The following is a 21,461-nucleotide window of genomic DNA, read 5'->3' as shown; positions in this document are numbered from 1 at the left end:
AACAAGAGTTTTGAGAAATGATATAGAAGTGTGCAAATGTCATTGGAACAAAAACTATTGAGTAAAGTAAGACACCCAAAAATATAAGAATGGTAAAGTTATGAACACCTAGAGCACCAGTTCCCAACCAGTGGTACATGTACCTCTAGGGCAGTGACATCATGCCAAAATTAGCAGAGCCGATCCGCAATTTCCTTAACTTTTTTTTATAAGTGAAATGTCAAGGGCTTTTCTTCAATCATCAAAGACTACTTTAATTAATCCATAATAACACATATTTAAGACCCCCTGGAATATTCTTGAAGGTTCCTGACAGGTGCTATCGCTTCTCATCACCAAATCCATGGCTATCTAAAGTACTGGAATAAATTTCCAAAGAAGGTACCGTAGCATTCATTGTTTTGGCAAATATAATAAAAAAATTTTAAAATGTGTTGTCTATTATTGATTCAAAGAGATCACGAGAGATATGTTCCGGGTTCAATTGATTTCAAATTGAAATGGCGAAATCATTTTCTGACACTATTGAGGATATATAGAATAAGCATCTTTCCTCACGGCCGTGCAAGGAGGGAAATGCAAAGTTAAAGATTCGGCAGGCCAAAATATTTTTTTGCTTCTAATTGTTATAGACAACCATGATAACGTATTTGGTTGGATTTTAAAATTACAAAGGTAGGATTAATTTTTATCTGTAATCCCAAATTTTATTTTGAAAATATGGATAAAAAGAATTTTGATGGAGAAGCATAAATCAATTATTAATGCACACTTGTAAGGAAATTGCAGACTCTTTCGTTTTTTTAGTAATAATATTGGAAGCTACTTTTGGGTTTTACACTGCAAATTAGGTAGGTACTGTAAGTGACCAATAACTGCTATCTAATTCCAAATATGTCAAACAAAGAGATTCCATATTAGTCGGTGAGTATAGAATCATATTTATGTCAAAAATCCTATGAAAATAACCATTTGAGCATTTTTATCTGGCAGCTGATGTGGTTTGGTCTCCTCTTGTTCCTGTCTGACTTCAATTTCCCTTAGTAGGTACGAAGAGAGACCTTACGTAACAACATAGATTCCGCGAACTTTGATGCTCCTTGTATTTTGATCTCGCTGTGGAGATACAAGTATCAAATCTCGCATATTTTTGCTTTTGGTACGTCAGATTTACTATAGAAAACGTCACTTTTGAAGCAGGCTATTAGTATCATCACCAAATCTCCCAGATTTTTGCTTCTGGGACGTCGTTTTTGCTCTAAAATGAGCATTTTTCGAAGGCGGCTATTAGTGTCGTATGCTATGTCAGGAGGTATGCTGGTAAATGGTATCATTAGAATTTGTTCACGTTTTTCCTCGCCCTCCGCAGCTTTCGTGGTTGTTGACTGGCCGTGGAACGGCTGGGTTATTGTCCCTCCCCTGAACGGCTGACTAGTCGTAATGCACCCCCTCCGCTTATCCTCTTTTCACTGACAACCACGCCAGCCAATGAGAAACATAGCTTTGTGAAGGAGGTTGAGTAGTTGTCCGCCAATAGAGACAGCTCAAGTCAAGTTGGGCGACTTACAGGGATACCTTCTTAAATGTTATTCTCGCCTTGGAGATACAAGCCTAAAATCTCGCGGACCAAAATCTAAAGCCTCTGGGACCTCAGTTTTGCTCTAAAAATGGACATTTTCGAAGGCGACTATTAGTGTCGTATGCTATTACAGGAGGTATGCTCGTAAATGGTGTCATTAGAATTTGTTTACATTTTTGCGACGCCTTCTGCAGCTTTTGGGTTTGTTGACTGTCGCTTTGCCTCCCTCTGCTGGATACCTCGCCAGCCAGTGTTGAACACAGATAGTGAAGTAGGGTGAGTAGTTGCACACCAACAACAACAGCTGAAGTCAAGTGGGGCAATACTCAGATTCTTACACGTATTTCTCGTCTTGGAGTTATAAACTTCAAAGCTTACCGATTTTTGTCCCTAACACCCCCAATACGCTATAAAGACGGCATCTTCGAACTCAGCCTTGAGGATCGTATAATATATTAATAGGTATTCTAGTAAAAAATGATATTATTTTCACTGCTGCATGGGTATATTACAGCAGTCTTTGTTCCTCTCATTTATGAACTGAGTATTTTTCTTTTAAATTCGGCAAAAAAATCTGTTGCCGCATATTTATTTTCATGTCATGTATATGTCAGAGGCTTATGACGGAGCCCTCCTACCTAGGGTATTCGGCGCTCCTCCCCCATAAAATTAGTTGAAATTGCATGCATATAGAAATGGATTTTGACGCTATCCAGACTTTTAAAAACTAGATAAAATATTCAATTTTATAAATAAATACTTTAATTGGCAGAAAGTTAACTGCATATAAAAATTAATGAAATAGTATGATTCTCTTGTCTTTTTTGGTTGGTTTTCTTCCTTGATGCTGTCGAAACTCTAATATATCCTTTTCCAATAACCCTTCAATAAATGCATAATTGTCTCTTTATTCTTCTGACACCGTTATTTTATTCATTTTAATACGATATTTCTACACCGAATAGGTATGCTGCAAATAAAGCAGGTAATGAATACGTATATTTTATAATTACACAAAAAACTTCGGTTCAAGTAATCTTATTTACCTCTTATATATTGGTTCACGATGGGTGCGAGCGTTGTGGGGTCCCGCTAAGACCCTGGCCCCCGGCGATCGCCGACCAGCCGGACTGTCCAGACCGCCCCTGGATATATACTTGATAGTGATTAGTCTGCTATTGATCTTCAATTCATATTTAATATTTATGAATTGCTAGCATTTTGTAATCGACATAGTACACCCAAGGGCGTACCCAGGATCATAACTAGGGGAGGGGGGGGGGGGGGGCAAGCCAAGTTGTGACATTTTAGCATGGAAAAGGTAAATGAAACCAACATTTTTAAGAAAATTATAGCAGCCTAGCGCTTTATTATTTTATGAGAATATTTCCTTGAAAAAATAGTTTTATTTTAGTTACATATCTTATACTAATACATATTATTTTTCGTGGGTTTATAGACAATTTGTTGAATACTTTCGTTTCAATTTAGTACTGATTATACTAAAAGACTTTTTTTTCTAGGCCCCCCCCTAGAAGCAAAAATCTGCTATCGGGTAGATTATATGTCATAGATCTTCAGTTTATATTTAACATTTAGATAGCTGAACTTGTTGCAGTGGTGTAGCCAGGGGGAGGTCCACGGGGATCCGGACCCCTCAAAAAAAAAAAAATTATTTTCCTTCATGAAAGAAAGCAAAATATTGAAAAATAATGACTTTACAAAATATTTCTTTAACAAATTAAGTTTTTTTTGTTGTTTTTAATTTGTTTGAGTTAATCCCGCCAAAAATGATTTTGTATGACTTTTGTTTGTTTTATATGTATCTTTGAATTGTGGGTAAAGAAAATAAATCTTCACTTCCCTTGTGTCTTTCATAAGTACGAGTTCATTCTTAATGTGGGTGATAAATATCCCTTAGCAATTTATTAATATTAACATTTTTCGATTATGAAAGGTGTTAAATTAGTTTAAAACCCACAACTTAGTACCCTGTTTTCCAAAAAAATTTCCCCCCTGGTTTTGGACCCCCTGAACGAAATTCCTGGCCTTGCCACTGACTTGTTGTAACCAACATAGTATCATAACTTTTAAGATTGGCTATCAGATGGAAATAGGTTTCATAGGGATATATTTTAGAGCTTATATGGTGACCATTCCAGGGTGTTCTGAATTCTGCATCCTCAAGTTTCAATTAACCAAGGAAGTAATTTTGTGTGTTTAATTAGGAATGGTCATATTTAAAGTAAAGAACAGTAATAAATTGTGACACGAAATTGTAACCCTGTATAACTGATGCCAGTGGATACATAATGATCTCCGGCAGTCAAAGCATTCGCAGTCATGAATTGTCTAGAGGATGCAGCAACGGGGCAAACTCGTGGCCAATCAGAGTGCATGCCTTAAAGTTTCTGTTGTTAAAAAATGGTGCATTTTTTTACCTAAACATCATCAGTAATTTTTGTTCATAAGAACATAATGCATAAACAACATTAACAATAAGCTATCCAGGGTTAAAATTTCGTGACACAAGTTTCCTCCACCCTGTGTATATGATGGGGTAGGTATATCACTGGATCTTGCAGCCATTCCTTTGTACATTATTCCCCAAACTAATTCAGGATACAGTTCTAAATATTAATTTTTTTCCTTATTTTGGGAGAACGTAGAACAAATCTTATGTACACCCCTGATGCCGGCAATAAATGCCATTGTACTTGTGCACTATATCTGGCAACATTATGCCTGCCACACATTACACAATCAGTCCTAAAAATGTGAAAACATAGAGGATCAAAATAGTGGCATAGTGAGAGGGGAGGCCCGGGGGGGTCTGAAATATAAAAACGTAATTACTTGCCTTCATAAAAAAAAAACAAAATATTGAAAAAATCATGAATATACAAAAGATATCTTTGACAAATGAAGTTTTTTCGAGAATGAAAAGTGTTAAAATTAGTTTAACCCTCTAATTAGTACCCTGTTTTTCAAAAAAAATTTTCCTCCTGGTTTAGGACCCCACAAACGTAATTCCTGGATATCCTACTGGATCAAAATGTCTTGCGTATGGAATGCATTATGTTTCCTTTGTAAATTTTAAAATTTTGGAGTGATTGAGCGTCAAGAAATGACAATTTGTTTCTTTACAATGAATTCTCCAAATCTGGTGAGGGAACAACCACAGTTTCATGCCTCAGCCATATGGTACCATCACATGATACCATGATGTACCATGGTACCTTGCCGATATTTTGATGATTCCATGAAACTTTTAAAGAATATCTCTGATCAGTTTAGAAGCTTGATGTTTGTACATATGCTTGATTTAAGTAAAAAGTTATACAGCTGAGGAAATTTTCTCCAAATCTCATATTACAAATTTAGGTAGTGTATGGTTTGCAGCGTGAAAAAAAATACTCCAGCCAATGGAATTGATTTATATATTACGTATTTTCATACAAGCAACACAAGCACTGCTACATTTCATCAACACAAAACTGTAAACTTTCTGAATTTCCTTAAGGTAGCTTCGGCATTTTCTAAAAATATTTTGAATAGCCAAAGAAATGCATTTTAGAAGGAATCTTTGTTTCTTTATTTGTTTGGCCCATATAATCTATGCTACTTCACAGGTAGAGATACATTTGTACAAAGGTATCAAAGAAACTGGAAGTGCAGAAATAATGTTTTGAACACTTTCACTAGATATTTCTCCATATAATAGCTTGTAAGAATGTTATTATACAGAAGACTGAGCAATTATAGGCCATTGCCTTACTATGCCTGAGTTCCACATGTTCTTCCAGTCCCTTTACCTTTTCAATGCCATTAACAAACATCAATTGACATATATTATAATGTTACAATGGGACATGTCTTCTGTCACATGGATTTAATCACAATCATTAAAATCTAACATTGCCAAAAATTGAGAGAGTGAAATGCCATATTTTTATGAGAGTATTACAATATGAAATATGACTCGCAGCACATAATGAGTTAGGAAATTTGGCATAGTAAATATACTGTACAATCTTTTTAAATACCTCAGATGATTAAAAAGGAGTAAAACATTGCATAAGTCTTGAAACACTTTGGCAACAAATGATCGTGAACAACCAGCTACATTAGGTTATAGCAACACAATCAATACATCATTCGGTACCTCCATTTCAAACAAAGAGAACGATGAAATAATGCAATATTAATATCATCAAGTAGATGTCTTACTGTGGCAAAGGGACAACAAAATAAACCCTTTCAAACACTTAATTTGGCAAATGTCTTTGATTGTAACAACATTTCTGTGCCATGCTTTCTTTTCCTATTAAACAGCTTTGGCAATTTTTCAGTTTGTGATTTTACCTTACCTCATTAAAGCATTTTTAGCAATGGCTCATATAATGGAATCTATACATAGATACTGAGTAATTTGAATCAGTTGAAAACAACTGTTTAATATCCTAATTGATTCTAATGATGACACAAACTTCAACTGTAATCTTTAGCAACATTTCAAGTTTAATTACCATTAGCATACACTGCTTTACATATAACATATAAAAGAAAATATTGACATTCTCAACTCTCACGCTTGTACCATTGGCATTTCTTAGTCCACTACAGGCAGTGGAAGATTTGTAAAAGTTGCATTACGTTAATGTATAGATGACTTTACATAAATGGCAGAAATTCCACACACATCACCAAATTTGATTCCTGTTGCGCAAGAAATAGTTTCCAAATAGTAAATGAACACGTGTTGGCTAATAGTGCAATTGAAGATGCAATAGGTAAGTATCGGGGATTTCTTTACAGTTTATCACACTGCACTAGGTAAATTTTCCGGGATGTGTTTAAAACTTTATTTACAATGTCAAAATTTTAAAAAAGAATGATCAAATCCTAGCCTATTTACAGACTGATATGCTGATTGCATTACAAGATCTATCAGCTTCCCTTTTTTTGCCTCTAAAACAAGAGTTGAAAAATTAAGAAAATCTCAGAAAAGTTTTTCAGCTTTTGCCTCAATCAAAAATATTGGTCTAAATTACAAAAGGTTGTATTCAATGTGAAAAACGTATGGAAAAATTTGGTCTGATTCGTAAACAATTCCTTTCTTCACACAAATGGCAGTCAGAACTCAAGTTCCCTATATGTTGCCGTGGCAATTTATTTTGAAAATTTGAAAAGTTAGAAAAATCTAGCTTAAAATTTCACTTTTGCTAAAAAAATTGAACATAAAATGCTATTGAGTTTGGTCCAAATGCAATGAACAGTACATTTATACTGTTTTGCACTCTTTTCACGTCAGGGCATTTGATTTGCTCAACTGCACACAGATAGTATGCAAACATTGGTAAAAAAGTTTTACTTTATAGTGAAAAAATCAATGGGTACCTCCAATGTTTATGGCACACCTCCATCAATGATCACAATAATTACATTAGCTATAGTTACACTTGGGGAGTAAACGCCAAGCATTCAACAGCCATAAGAATCATCCTACATTCACACTCGGACGCATTCTAGCTCAAACATTCATTTTGGTTGAACATCAATCTCATCTGTTATTTACACTTAAATAGGAGAAATTTTCTAATATCAAAAAAAAACAAAGAGTATATGATCATGTTGGATGCAAATGAATATGAAAGGATGATGGATGAATTTTTCTCCACCTCAGACTTAAATCTATTGATAAATACGAGGAGACATATGGAGTGCAATACATGCAATAATTACATTTATTCAATTTTAAACATCACTGGCAATATAGCTTTTAATTGAGTATTTTGAATATTTTCAGGTCCTCCACCAACTACGCTGTTTTCTTCATTTTAAATAAATACATTTAATACATACAATTGAGAGTTTCCATGTTAAAAATTTACTTGATGTACAGAGAGGATGTAGTTTTTTAGCCTTAGGTCTCTTTCCTTTTGATCCCATTGTTAAATCAGAAAAATAATGCTGCATTTGTTACATTTTGGCTAGTGTTTAGGGCAGAGCTGATTCAATACATATAGTATAGGTAGATCCTGATAAATTATCTTTTAGTAGAGCTTCTATCCATTTAAAACAACAGATACATAATTATGATTTTTCTGAATTTAAAACTGTTACGCTTAAAGTGGATATAAAAATATTACATTCCAGGAAGTGCTGTAAACAGTTCAAAATCTAAGTTGCCATAATGTTCTCTTTCATTCTCCTACGCAGAATGTTACAACAAGTCATATTTACCACATGCATCAATCCCCTTTTTTTCCACTTTCCGTTTAGCATGTAATGTTAACATGAGGAATATCCCAGTGAGCATTTGCCAAGTTTTTATCTTTCCAGTATCTGTCCGTGGATGATAAGTCTTCAGGAATATTCTTAAACTTTCCTTAATCGACCGTGAAGCATCTTCAATCCAGGTGTGCTTTGTAAGAGGTCTTCCATATTTCAGCAAATGTCACGGCAGAGTGGAATCGATGGAAAATACACAAAGGCAGGGTCACTCTCTGGACGATTGCCCAAGCCAGGAAGCCGTAGAAGTCGAGCTGAAAGCAGAAAAGAAGTTGATTTCAGTTTCTTACCTAAGAACAATCCCTATTTTCTTCATTCAATTACTTTTCAAATATTTATGTTAATTCTTGAACAAAATTTTTTTAGCTCAATCCAAATAAAACTTTACCCCAAATAACAGTGATGGGTCGACAACTAGCAACAATTAACCTCATCCACTTCAATTTATTTCCTAAATACCGTGCTCCTATTCTCTACATATTTACTTTTCTGAGGTTCTTTTTAAATGGAATGGTCGGTAATGAAATGATATTTGGTAGTTTGTAATCAATGTAGAATAGAGAAATAAAAGGTGATTATTAAATAAAGAGAACACAGATGTCACTACCCGTATGAAATCATTTTATTCCTTCCAATGCATCATATTTCATGAAATATGAATTCTATACATACATTATCTAGGTTTTAACATAGTTAAAGTTTCAAAATATCTTGAACGCTCCCCTTACCCAGACAGCACAGAATCCTCCGTATCTAATTCGTATGCAGATAGTATCCATTGACGAAAAGCGACGGAGCTGTAGTCAATGGATACTATCTGCATACGAATTAGATACGGAGGATTCTGTGCCGTCTGGGTAATAGCGCTAAAATTATGAAAATCTGATGACAAGCTAAGCTGGTCATTGTGTGATTAGGCAACAGAAGTTCATGACAAGCTAGATTTGTCATTTCAACGTAAGGACATAAAAAAACCTCCTGTACACATAAAGTGTCCCCCGTCTCAAAAACTTTAAAAATGCACTTAAATAATATTTACTCAGCAAAAAATACAAACACCAGAATGATTTTCTTACATAACCTTTCGCACAAAATTCCATTTTCTATTTAATTTCAGCAGTAGCTTATTGATGCAATATCCTTTTATTCCAATGTATTGCCAACATTTAATGATATATTTCAAGAATTCCTATTTATGTTGTATTTGTGAACACTTGGAGAAAATAAATTACCTTAATTATTATTATCAAAATAGAAAATATGCCATATATCTCCTCGATCACAATCTTATAATATCACATCAATCTTTTCTGCCTTATTGACTTATATCCAAGCTTTAAATTTAAATAATTCAAAGTGAATGCAGGTTTTGTGTTGTTTCTCATGTCTAAAAATAAATGACCAGCAGCGATTTTTTTTCTTGATAAATGATTATAAACAAGGTGCAATTCATTTCACTGCTATAAAATCCAGATGAAATAAAATATTAAGCAAGAGCATAGAACTCACCTGAACTGGATTAGCCTCCACTTTCTGAGTCTCGAAGGTATATATCACCCACATTGTTACGTTGCAAATGAGCAGGAATGTGACAACCTGTCTGCCTGGTTTGCTACGATCATGCTCGGGAAGGTGGACACGTCGCCGACCAACATCGGCAATAAATAGAAGCTGCAGCACAACCTGCAAATTCAGATTAAAAAGAGTTTGATGCCAGACAAACGATTACCTTAGGAGAATATGGAAGTGGAGAATGTCATAAAACAACAGTTTTTTTATCAGGCATTGCAAATAATATTGGCCATTAGAGTGAAGTTAATGTAAGTGAATGAATGATGAGGTAATGCATGGCCCATATCAAACTTCCATCGGTTAAGTAATCTGTATACTCAAAAAAGATAGATTTTATAAGTCTACAATTTTTCTTGTGCTCTCAGAGTCTAACCAGTCTCAGATATATACTAACAAGTCGCATAAAAAGAAACCTCCGCTTCTTGGAACAATATATGTCAAATACCTGCTGAAAACGCCAGAAAAGTAGCAGAACACTAGTTAACAAGGAGTTATACATAATTTACAAAAAATCTTATGAGAATTCCTTAAAGAATTATCAATTGCCAGCAGAAGTTATGGTGACTTCAATGCCGGCTGAATAACATCCTGAAAGGTATGCGACCCGCGCAACATTATTATAGAATTCTATTAGAAATGCAGTTCTTAAAAGAATATCTGTAAGACCTACAAAATCCCATAATAATTCTGTAAGACTTATAGAATCCTATAAGAATTCTGTAAGACTTATAGAAATCTATAAGTCTTAGAGAATTCTAATAGGATTTTATAAGAATATCTGTAACACTTATAAGAAATTTCCAACATGGTGTAATGCTTAATAACTGAGTTAATACCGGCCAGTATTTGGGTTCATAAAGGCTCTAATATTTTACCTCAATGAATCAAAAAGGTTTTTACACTGAGGGTGGGTTAAGATTAATCTAATAATTGTAGACTTGCAAGCGATAGTAAATTGATCCCAGGTAGAGTCTTGAGGTAATACACATCACAGAAGTTTGGTGAATTACTGAATTAGTGAATTAAAACATAATAGCAGTTTTTTCTTGTGCCCACAAATTACAGATCAGGAATTTCAGAGCAATACCTGTTCCACATTAGACTTAAATAATTTCAGGTCTGATTTTCAATTATTTGGGAGCTATGACGAAATTTTTGAAAGGGACCATTATTCATACATAACAGACCAAAAGCGGAATTTTTTTTGTTCTCTTTTAGATCACTTTCCTTCTAGATTAGTAAAATTTTTAAGCGACGATTTTTGCAGCCAGTGATTTATTATAACATCGATTATTAAAACTAGAGATGTGCGAATAGTATCCGCGAATACTCGAATACCTCGAATATTAGAAAGTATTCGATATTCGAGGTTTCGAATAGTTATGCAAAAAGTACCGCCTCGAATACCTCGAATACTTTGAATGTCGCGTCATACACTGTCGCACGCACGTCGTTGGTAGTTGACTCGGAAAAATGTAGAGAACTATAGTCATTTAGTGCTCGCAGCGCCGTTTTACGCAAGTTGACGAATTACATCAAATTCGTGGATTTTAGCGGTGAAAAGAGTTCGATGAGGGGAACCGAAAATGGTCGGGTGAAAAAAATCCGAAAATCCTCGATTCCCCCCATCAGGAGAACCTCAGTGCCGTGGGATAGCAACCTTAGGGCATTTCCCACGATCCGCTATCCCCCTCCATTCAGCACTCGCCTCACCCACTCTGACGCTTTCCTCTTCTCTGAAATCAAACAAAAGGTCCCAGCTCGCGCAAGGATCACGAAGACCCCTGCTTCGAAAAAAATATCGAGTTACGAGAACAATAAAAACGTGTTTCACGCCCTCCCCCCTTTTCTCACCCACTGACTTTTTCTGGCTACCTGCTTGGAAGTTCCCCATTTCTGGAGGTCAACTGCTGTGTGAGTACCGTGGGATGCTTACATTAGCGCATTTCCCAAGATCCGGTATCCCTCTCCATTCAGCACTAGCCCCCCCCCCCCCCCTCTGAGGCTTTCCTCTTCTTCGAAAAAAAAAAAAAGTCACAGCTCGCGCAGGGATCATATTACGAAGACCTTAGCTTCGAAAAAATACCAAGTTACACGAGAACAATAGAAACGTGTTTCCGGCCCTCCCTTTTCTCCCCAACTGACCTTTTTTTTCCTACCAGCTTCGAAGTTCCCCATTTCTGTGGAGGTCAACCGCTGCATGAGTCATCTATTAGCACAAAAGGTGTCTAAGAATGACTTTCGTCAATTGATGTTACACCTTTATTGAATTGAAATATTAGTAATGTGCGCGTAATTTCAAAAAGAATAAGACCAAACACGACGTATTTCTGAGTTTATTTAAGCATTTTACAATAAGAAATAAATGTCAAAATACGACGGAGACTTAGCATTCTGGCGAAACTCGATATGAGCAGCAGAGCTTCTCGGAAGTTGATGCGGTATTTTTTTCCGAAAGCATATATCAAGTTACAATTATTGAGTAGTGCTATAAATCTTTATTGTTACAGTCCCAGACAAAGGGATATTTTTACAGAATATTTGGTTTCTCCCTAATAGCAATTCCAATTCATCTTCTTATCTCATGAGAACTCCCAAAGATGGACTGAAAATAATTGAAGAAAATCCGGTGGAAAAGAGCTTGTATTTTGCAAAATGCCTCAGATTGTCAGCTAGCACTTGGCAGCAGAAGTGGGGGTAAAGCGATGTTAGTTGAATTAATTATATGCCCAATTGTTTCCATAAAATTAAAATATTCATTAATCAGCTAAATTCCTGTTTGAATCCTTTAAAGGAAATCAAAATTACTCCCCAAAATCTTGTGTTGCCTGCTGCATAGGCAACCGAGTCAAACATTCCAGCATTCATCATTTAGTATTCGAGGTATTCGAATATTCGAGCAATGATTTAATATTCGAATTCGATATTCGAATTCGAGAAATCTGCTATTCGACCCATCTCTAATTAAAACTGTGACGTACTCTATTCATACTCTGACAATAAGATGTCATTTTGAGACAATATCTCAATACATACATATTTTTAATAAATATTCATTCATTAATAAAAGGAAACATAAGAGTGGAAAGGGAACAAACTCAAACATTTGAGTTAAATTTCTACATTATGGAAGTAATTTTATGTCAGTACGTACCTGTACAACTGAAAGTATTCCAGTGATCATTACCAATAAGTTTGGCTCATGAGTATAGGCAGCAAGAGACCCAGCAATTATACTGAATACAGCATACACAAAGAGTCCAAATGCAGAAACACGAAGGAGAATATCATTCAATGTTCCTTGGCTTCCTTCTTCTATACCCGAGTGGAATTTCAGGCTCTGAACTCTGTGCAAGAAATAAATTAATGATAACATCAGAATTGATTATCTACAAACATAATCTTATAATGCAAAATTAATTTGATTCTCATTGAAAAGCTAGGGATTAGAAAAAAATTCAATAAAAATGAGTAGGCATAAATTCTGCCACCTTAAGACTGAGAGGGTAATTATAAAACATGAAAAATAACAAAATCAAATATGGCTCCTCTGGCAACTATTTAATGAAAGAAAAGTAGATTAAAGTTTAATCAATATCAATTAGGTCATATATTTCATGTCCCAAAGGATCTATAGTCCAAGGGTAATAAACTCATTCTATTTATAATTTTATAAATGTAAATCGAGAGAATGATATCCTGCTTGAAACTACCACGAAAACTGCCCATTGGATCACTAGCAAATTCTTCATGTTTTTTGGCACTCATGAAAAGGTTTATAGAAACATATAATGTACATAAAAATATCATTAACTAAGTTAAAAAGGCATAATGTATATTTTTATGGGAAAAACACTGGAATGAGTGGAGAGGCTTCAAATTTTGCATACACATTTTAACTAATTCCACCCTGGGTAGAATGATGTTATTTTTACAAATAAGAAGAGATTTAATATCTTATTTTATCATTCAGTTTTTGTGAATGAGGATAATACGTTCCAGAATATTTCATTAAATACTTTAGAATCACACATCATAGAGTCCCTGTTCAGTAATAATGCTAATTCAACATACGATGGAATTTGCTTTACACCCCATCCTCCCAGAATGGATTAATATCATAAAATGAGGGTTTACTGCTATTGGAAAGAACTAGATCCATAAAAGTTCAAAAAATTAAATACAAGTAGTGAAAAATTTAAAGTCAATGGATTAATTAACCCTTTTCCTGCCAGCCCATTTCAGGTGGGATGTGCGAAGACAGCCAAGGTTATTTTCCGCACTTAGTAACATTTTAGATTATAAAGTTTTTCATCTACTTAGGGCCGTATTCTTAGTGGACCCTACATATCCGTCCATACATACCAAAAGGCCCCTACATGCGTTTCTCAGTCGACCCTACATAAGTGGTGGGGGGTAATTCCGTCGTCAAGTTCTCTGAGATGACGTAGATGATGGCGCAGTGCTAATTATACACTCTGGTGGTGTAATGGAACTAACTATGAAACTAAGAAAAGACGACCGAAAATTTATGACCGAGCATATTGTTTTTGTAGGGTGTAGGACTGTTTCAGCTACCCTACATCATGTAGGGCCCGTTTAGTTCCAAAAACGGCCATATGTAGGGCTTGATGTGGCGTATGTAGGGCGAGATCGGTTTATGAAGGGGCTGATGACGTATCCAGGGTCGGTTGGCCCTACAGGGTCGACTAAGAATACGGCCCTTAATTTTATTTAATACATCCAGATTTTGTCCCAACACTTAAGATATATTTATATCTTATAACCATAGATAGATTATGGGGGTTTACTTAAATTACAGCCGTTGAAAAGGCCACAATCACGAAAAAAAAGTCACATAAGTCGGCCCTGGCAGTTTTTGCTCAACCAGCAAGGGCCACTATATCGGCCCCGTGGCAGTGAAAGGGTTAAGACAAAATTCTATTTAAATACTAATGTGCCAAGGGTCGCAGTCAGAAGGCCCGCTCCCAAAATCCCCGGCAGCAAAAGGGCCGAGACAAAACGTGGCGACAAAACACCTGGAACCTCAGAAGATTTTGTCGCCACGCCGTATGCCCTCAGGGGATTTTGTCGCCGGGCCTTATGTTGGCGGGGATTTTGTCACCGGGGATTCTGTGCCGGGCCTTATGTCGGTAACCCACGTGCAACCAACCTTATGAAGCCAATGAGAATGGCTAGGATGCTGAGTGCCATGACTCCGCAGTGGGAGACGTCAGCCAGGTAGATGGCGAGCAGGCCCAGGTCAGGGTGGCGAATGAGCACAAAGAAGAGAATGAGGCAGATGAGCGAGGCGACCAGGAGCAGGAGTCCAAAGAACAGCCCCTTGCTCGCCCCAACACAGTCCACCCTGCTGCCTGGAATCGCACCGTGACGAGTCACAATGCGCCCTCCGGTGCGCCCCTGTGCAGCCAACACACCCAGCGCAATGCGCCTCTCCATGAGAGCAGCTTCCTCTTCTTCCTCTTCCTCCACAACGTACCTAAGACATAAAATTGTCATACGCTATGATTAGTTAACAGCACAGAATGGAAAAAAATACCTGTTCTCCAGAGCCTTGATTGGAATGAGTCTCGAGAATGGAATACCTATCTCATTTGATAGTCCGTGTGGGCCCCCAAAACCCACCCACATAATTGGGACGGTTTTTTGTGGCCTCTTGTGGTGACTGCCTCCAATGCATCTGCTGAAGAGGCCTTTAGCACAGAATTACCAATCCTCTCCCTTTATGGATACAGTTACATTTGTTGACACCAAAAATGTATTACATCCTCAGACAGTCCCTTTATAGATATATGCCTGACACCAAATCACTATGAAATAACATGCCAATAATATTAGCAATTGAATTTAGAGTATAGAATATGGGAGAGAGGGGTGTTCTTCTGCTTAATTTTTTTTAAAATTCCCATTTTTTACGTATTATGGATCTTAAAATTTTATTTGAATTCCTATCAATAGATAAAATTAAATAATTTTAGACACTTCAGAGTACAAAAACGATTAAACTAGTAAAAATGTCATTTTTTTCATAAATTTGGGGGGGGGGGGAAATCATGACCCCTGCGACCCACCCTTAAATCTGCCATTGCACGAAGGATACGACTGATATAAAGGAGAAGTGAGTGGGCCAGGGGTTGAAGCATTCACAATGGTAGAGAAAGAGTTGAAATTGGGAGATCCATTTTGGTAAGGGTAGCGAAGTTACAAGAATAGAATTTAACAGGTAACAGAGAACAATTAAAGTGCTTCCATGCTAATGCAGCAATAATTTTAATGTGATTTTATGATATACAGGCCATACAAACACAACCTCAACCAAAAAAAAATATTTTACGCATTTATTTGAGACCTTAAGTCAATAGCAAAATGTAAAATTTTTCACTTACGATTTTAAAATTGTGTTTTCCTTTATTAAAGTTTTTGAGTTCCCTTGGGATGATATCACCAAGATTAGAACCTACTACAAAAGAATTCAACCCCTTCATAAAGAAAAAATATAATTTCAAATGTAGAAAAAAGTAAATTAGAATGTAGGTCATCTAATTCATTGCCAATACTGTCCCTCCTTTTGTATAGGTAAATCCTCAACTCCACTTAACCTAAGGATCAACAACCACATGGCATCATACATTTCCTCTCACTTTGCGTCTCTCCCTGTGGCGAAATATGTGGCCACTCATCAGCATCAATTCAATGTTTCAGTTTTGGCCTCCCTTCCCCCCACAGACCACCCACTTAAACTTAACTCCATCAAATTAACCTATGTATTGGCTGTTTAAAGCATTTCTTCCTCCCGGCTTAAATATTAACCGATAATCCCTTAATTGCCTTAGCACACTCTTTCCCCCCCTTTGGACCCTACCTTCTCACTCTTTTCCCTTCCCTCAGCTCTCTTCCATCCTTTACCTACAGTCTCCTACCAAACTCTGAGGAAGGTGGAAAATTTAGTTCAACGAGTGCTTTTTTTTTAAATCTTTTTGTGCCCTGTGTTTCTGCCCGACCTGGGATGTTTTCACTAAAAAGTTTCCAACAGCTGTGCAGGGTGTTTTTGAAATGAGTTTTCAGCAAAACCAAGTAAGAGCGCCAAAACGAACTGACCCCTGGATGAGGGAAGGTATATAAGGAAATCACTGACTGCATCTTCGGACCTGACGAAGCAAACTGCAATGTTTGCGAAACATGTCGTTGCCTGAGATGAACAGATGTGGGAGAGAACCTGAAAGCAGCCAATCACCGACACCACTACGTAGAAGCCTTCTTTCCAACACCTAACCTTTGTATCACTTGATCTCTGGACAAATAAAACATTATTATTACTAAAATTAGTATCAACTCTTGACTTGCCTTGGGCTCCAACCGATGTGGGACCACATGACGTACACAACTGCAGCACCAATCAAGCTGTACTCGATGATGAAGGGGAAGAGGTAGGGGGCAGAGTCCTGCACGATCGTCCCCATGATGTTAACCCGGCCGCACGAGTAGTTGCCCTCCACGACACCCGCATCGTACAGCATCCCGGAGGGGCCCGTGGCGCCTGGCATCACCGAGGAGGAGGAGGAGGCCGAGGTGGAGAATGGCAGGATGGTCTCAGCTGCGACCGCAGCCAGCGAAGGGACAGCAGAGGGCAGTATGGTCGAGGAGGGCATGTGGGTGGTGGTGGTGGTTGTGGGAAACGGAGTAGTGGTTGTGGTGGTGGCGACAGTCGTCGTGACGGGACCAAGGGTGGAGGCGTTCAGAATGGCGGAGGAGGAAGCGTTGAAAGTTGGGGACTCGTTTCGGAAGAAGTCGTACGGGTCGATGGTTGTCGGGGAGTCAGTGGTGGTCGTGGTGGGCGGCAGAGTGGTGGACGTTTGGGAGTGCAGATCGGGGAACACGGGGGAGTGATGGAACCACGAGGATATGTTGTTGCCTGCAGTTGGGAGAGGGCATGCAACAGGTCGGCATATTTCCCACAATGTTTAATAGCTGACAGATACAGAGATGACAAGTAAAGCAGGGGAGAGAATAGAAAGAAAGAGAGAGAGAGAAAGAGGGGGGTTTCCGCTACAACGGACTATCTATTGGGGGGACTTTGGGGAGAGGGATTTAGAGAAGGGAGCTCTCAAAGATATAGAGGTACTTCAAAAGCACAATTACTGATAGCAAATGGAGCAGATCAGAGGTTGACATTCATGTCAAATGAGTACTCAACTTTTATTGACTAAAGAGAAAGCAGAAGTGATAGATATAATCCAGAAATCAATGTAATCAGGATTATGTTTTCAAAGAATCCAAATCCCATACACAAATCTTTCTTTCAAATCATAATGCAAGTCGTAATCCTACAAAGTTTCTCTAAATCTTAATATTTTGGTAGAATTTTAAAGTACCGTTTCCTATTATGACATAAGAGAAAGCAGTGGTGATAGATGCAATCCCAAATTAGATGAAATCAAGATCCTTTTTCCATGGAATCCATATTCCATGCACAAATCTTTCTTTCAAATCAAAGCGCAAGCCCTAACCCTACACAGTTTCTACAAATTTTAATTTTATGCTTAGAATTTAAAGATATTCCTTTCTAACTCATGCATTGTTCATTTCAATCCTAGCATAAGGAATCTATCAAGCCTATCTTATTAACTAAAACGGTTTTTAACCTCTAGTTTATGTAGCGCTAATGGTTTGTACTCAAATCTCTAAACCATGGATTTGTAATTTTGAAATAATTAATGAAAAAAGAAATGTGACATGTTTCAGTTACTACATTTTTCACAGAGATGTAGGAAGCTTCAAATTGGATGCAAATATTTTCATGAATATGTCGTGAACTAAATGAAAATGTGGATATCATGTACAATGTATTGATTGAATCTAAATAAAATCTTCAATTTAAGTCTTCTGTTTTTTTAAAGGGTCAATAATTAAATGTCAATTTGAGAAAAGGTGGATTGAACCCTTTTGCTCAAATGCTGTCCATCAACTCCACAATTTTTCCACCCCCATGAACATTACTATTTAATTAATCATTACTTTCTCATAAAGACTGTACAGACTGGCATGTACCAAGAACTTTGTGTCAACTGACTTATTCCTACGTACTTTATCTGCCAAAATACCAAATAAAAAAATGTGTTGAACCTGTACTTTAAGGGAACATTAAATAGATCCTCCTGCATTAATCTCATAGGCAGTTTTCCGGAGGTTTTACGAAAAGTAACTGTAACTAGTTACTTTTTGAAACTGGTACTTTTAACTGATTAAACATTTTCAAAAGTAGCTGCAGGTAAATAAACCCAGCTAAACTTTTGGTATTCTACCCATCTCTGGGTATTTTGAAGCATAGATAAAACTATTAGTCACAAAATATGCTGACACATCATAAGGAAGCTACTTATCTATTTATGATAGCTTAACCTCTTAAGTGGTATGCCCAAAAAAGTTCCAGGAGTTGCTCTACTGCCCAAAACCTTGTACTTCAGAAGATATTCGTAACACTTCCAGGCCAAACATACTAATTTGGTAGTACATAGTTCATATTTTGGCCGAATGATGTCTAAGTTCATTTATCAGCTTTATCTCCCCCTAGTGGAGTTTTGGGTAATATTTAGTGAACTAGTGGAAGATTCGCATGCCCTGTATATTACGCTGAAGTAAAGTAAAGCAAAGAAACTTCGCACCACTGAAGAGGTTAATAGAGGGGTGACTTTGCACTCCATTTGCCGTGAGTAACAATGCTTCGGAGGAAGCACAAAAAAGAAATTAAAGAAGCAGACACAAATATGAAAGACTAGGGTTGTGAAATTATATACATGACACCTAATTTCTCAAAAATGTTCCCACAATTTTAAATGGAATATTAACTCACCACTTTCATGTAGGAGCTGAGAATAAGGGGCATGCAATTAATATCATAAGACATCAAAATTGGGGAACTGATCAATAAATAATCATAACGTTACTTAACCTAAGTAAAATTCTGGATTAACTCAAAGGTGGTGAGTGACATATGAATTACAAAAATTCCTCCCTTCAATGAAAAAAACCTCAAGAAACATCTATTCTTTATAAAACAGACAAACAGATTTACCGATGAAAAAAATTTCGTAACTTTCAATGCAATTTTTAGCAAAATTCAGGCTCTGTTACATTTTCAAGCAAGGTAAGCAAAATGTTATGGAACTATTAATAAAATCTTTAATATAATTCAGACTCCACCGTTACATTTTCAAGCAAGATTAGCTATGAGAGGCTATAAGTCAAACACTGCCCTATATTCATGCTTTGAGCAAAGAAAATTTGCATATTCAATACTGATTTGGAATGATCAATTAAATCATTTCAATAAAATATAAAAATGTACAAATCCTACTTCTAACAATCCTTAAAAATGGAGTCAGTCCTGTACAAATATCTACTCTGATAGATAAAATGTAAGGAAATCAATGATGTTACCTATATCATGTACATATCTTGTCAGTGCAGTAATAACAGTACTACTCAAGGAAACAGCTCCATCTACTACTCTTGGATAGATTCACTATAAGAATGTCAAGGAATTTCCAACAGAAATGGCAGAGCTATATTCATAAAAGTGTATTTGCACATATTTATAATGCGGCAAACAATCTAGCAGGTGTCAGATAATGTAATAAGGATAAAGATAAGTTCTCAAATCTTAGCCAAGTGCCATGCCAAGGAAATCTAAAAATTCTACGTAACCAGCAACTGATAGTGCTTTTTAGTGCCCTTTTCGAATCAATGCTGAATGTAATGGAAAGAAGCGTTCTTTCCAGCTGAATGAGCTATCTTTCAAGTGGCCATATTCAAACATATCTTATTTACAAAAATAAAAAAAATGAGTTAATGATTACTGAAAGGGTAAAAATTCATTTACAAGTACACTGTTTTTGGAGGTTGCAATTAATCTATGCAATATACAATTTAGTTGAACTCAACAAGCACCAGGAGATATTTAGCTACCTACTTTTAAGGAATCGATAAATATGTACAAAAGTGCTTCTTATAAACGAAATTTCACAGAAAAAAGCCTTAGATATCGTAATCCACTTTCTGAAGAATATTGCTATATACTGAGATTCTCATTTTTACCCAGCATGCAATTAGTTGATGCATAAATTCAGGTGATGTGACCTCAAATCACTACTTCATACTCCATCTCTACCAATTGCCTTGCTTTATAAACATGTAGTACATATATAGTTACATGAAAATTATAGCTTAAAAAATTCCATCCGAATGCCATTATGGACATTGAACATTCCCGGAAAAGCAAAAGCTAACTTTAATAGATACTGAAAGTCTAAAATTTAATTGATCATCATGCAGATGGTTTACACCAAATCCAGAACCATTAAATTATTCAAAAATAGTTTGAGATAATAATAACTTCCAGTGGAAAAATAACATTCATTATTATGTAAATATTCTGGAAAATATACATATTTTTTGTTAATTTTCTTTAAGAAACTGGTTATTTTCAGAGGTTAAAATAAATGCACACTTGCATAAGATTCCCACACTGACTATAAGGTTATCCTGATAGGCAGAGTTCACTACGAATGCGCAAGGCCACACCACCTTTGAAATTATGTACAGTAGAGCAATGACTATCAATCGTTCAGCCATCTAATCACTCCTTAAATTATCTGCTCATCAGATCCTTAATCAGCCTGCCTATACACTCCTCAGGGTCAAATCTAGTACCTATTTTCTTGAAGGGTATGGGAGGGAAGGTGGAGATTTAGATGATGGGCAAATTTGGATTACCCAGTGCAATGAGTATGATTAGAGGGGAGAGGAAACCTAAGAGGGGAAATCGCATGTTCACTTCCCCAACCCCTCAACCTTCCCCATCAACCCCTAAATCAAACCAAGAGTATTTAAAGAGAATGGGCACGGCAGATGAAGATAAAGCATTGTATGGAAATCAAGGTCAAAATTGCCTTGAAAATGATCATGAATATCTGTTTTTCTGATCATCTGTTATCAG

At 36.5% G+C, this 21,461-nt stretch overlaps 1 protein-coding gene across 10 annotated transcripts in view; it reads right to left on the bottom strand.

Moving 5' to 3' along the window:
- Window positions 1–5,005: 5,005 nt before the first annotated feature.
- Window positions 5,006–21,461, bottom strand: part of LOC124162480 — a 401,724-nt gene continuing 385,268 nt past the window's right edge. For 9 of the 10 annotated variants that reach the window (XM_046539032.1, XM_046539030.1, XM_046539029.1 and 6 more), the window contains 5 exons: window positions 16,811–17,378; window positions 14,619–14,945; window positions 12,600–12,792; window positions 9,383–9,556; window positions 5,006–8,127 (listed from right to left, as the gene is read on the bottom strand). In XM_046539032.1, coding sequence (XP_046394988.1) covers window positions 7,993–8,127; window positions 9,383–9,556; window positions 12,600–12,792; window positions 14,619–14,945; window positions 16,811–17,378 — 1,397 coding nt within the window. In that variant the 3' untranslated portion in view covers window positions 5,006–7,992. The remainder of the gene's footprint in view (window positions 8,128–9,382; window positions 9,557–12,599; window positions 12,793–14,618; window positions 14,946–16,810; window positions 17,379–21,461) is intronic. The other variant, XM_046539033.1, reaches the window with a different exon arrangement.

This window comes from Ischnura elegans, chromosome 7 (assembly GCF_921293095.1).
Source record: "Ischnura elegans chromosome 7, ioIscEleg1.1, whole genome shotgun sequence".
Lineage (NCBI taxonomy): Eukaryota > Metazoa > Arthropoda > Insecta > Odonata > Coenagrionidae > Ischnura > Ischnura elegans.
This window is presented reverse-complemented; position numbering and strand designations above follow the sequence as displayed.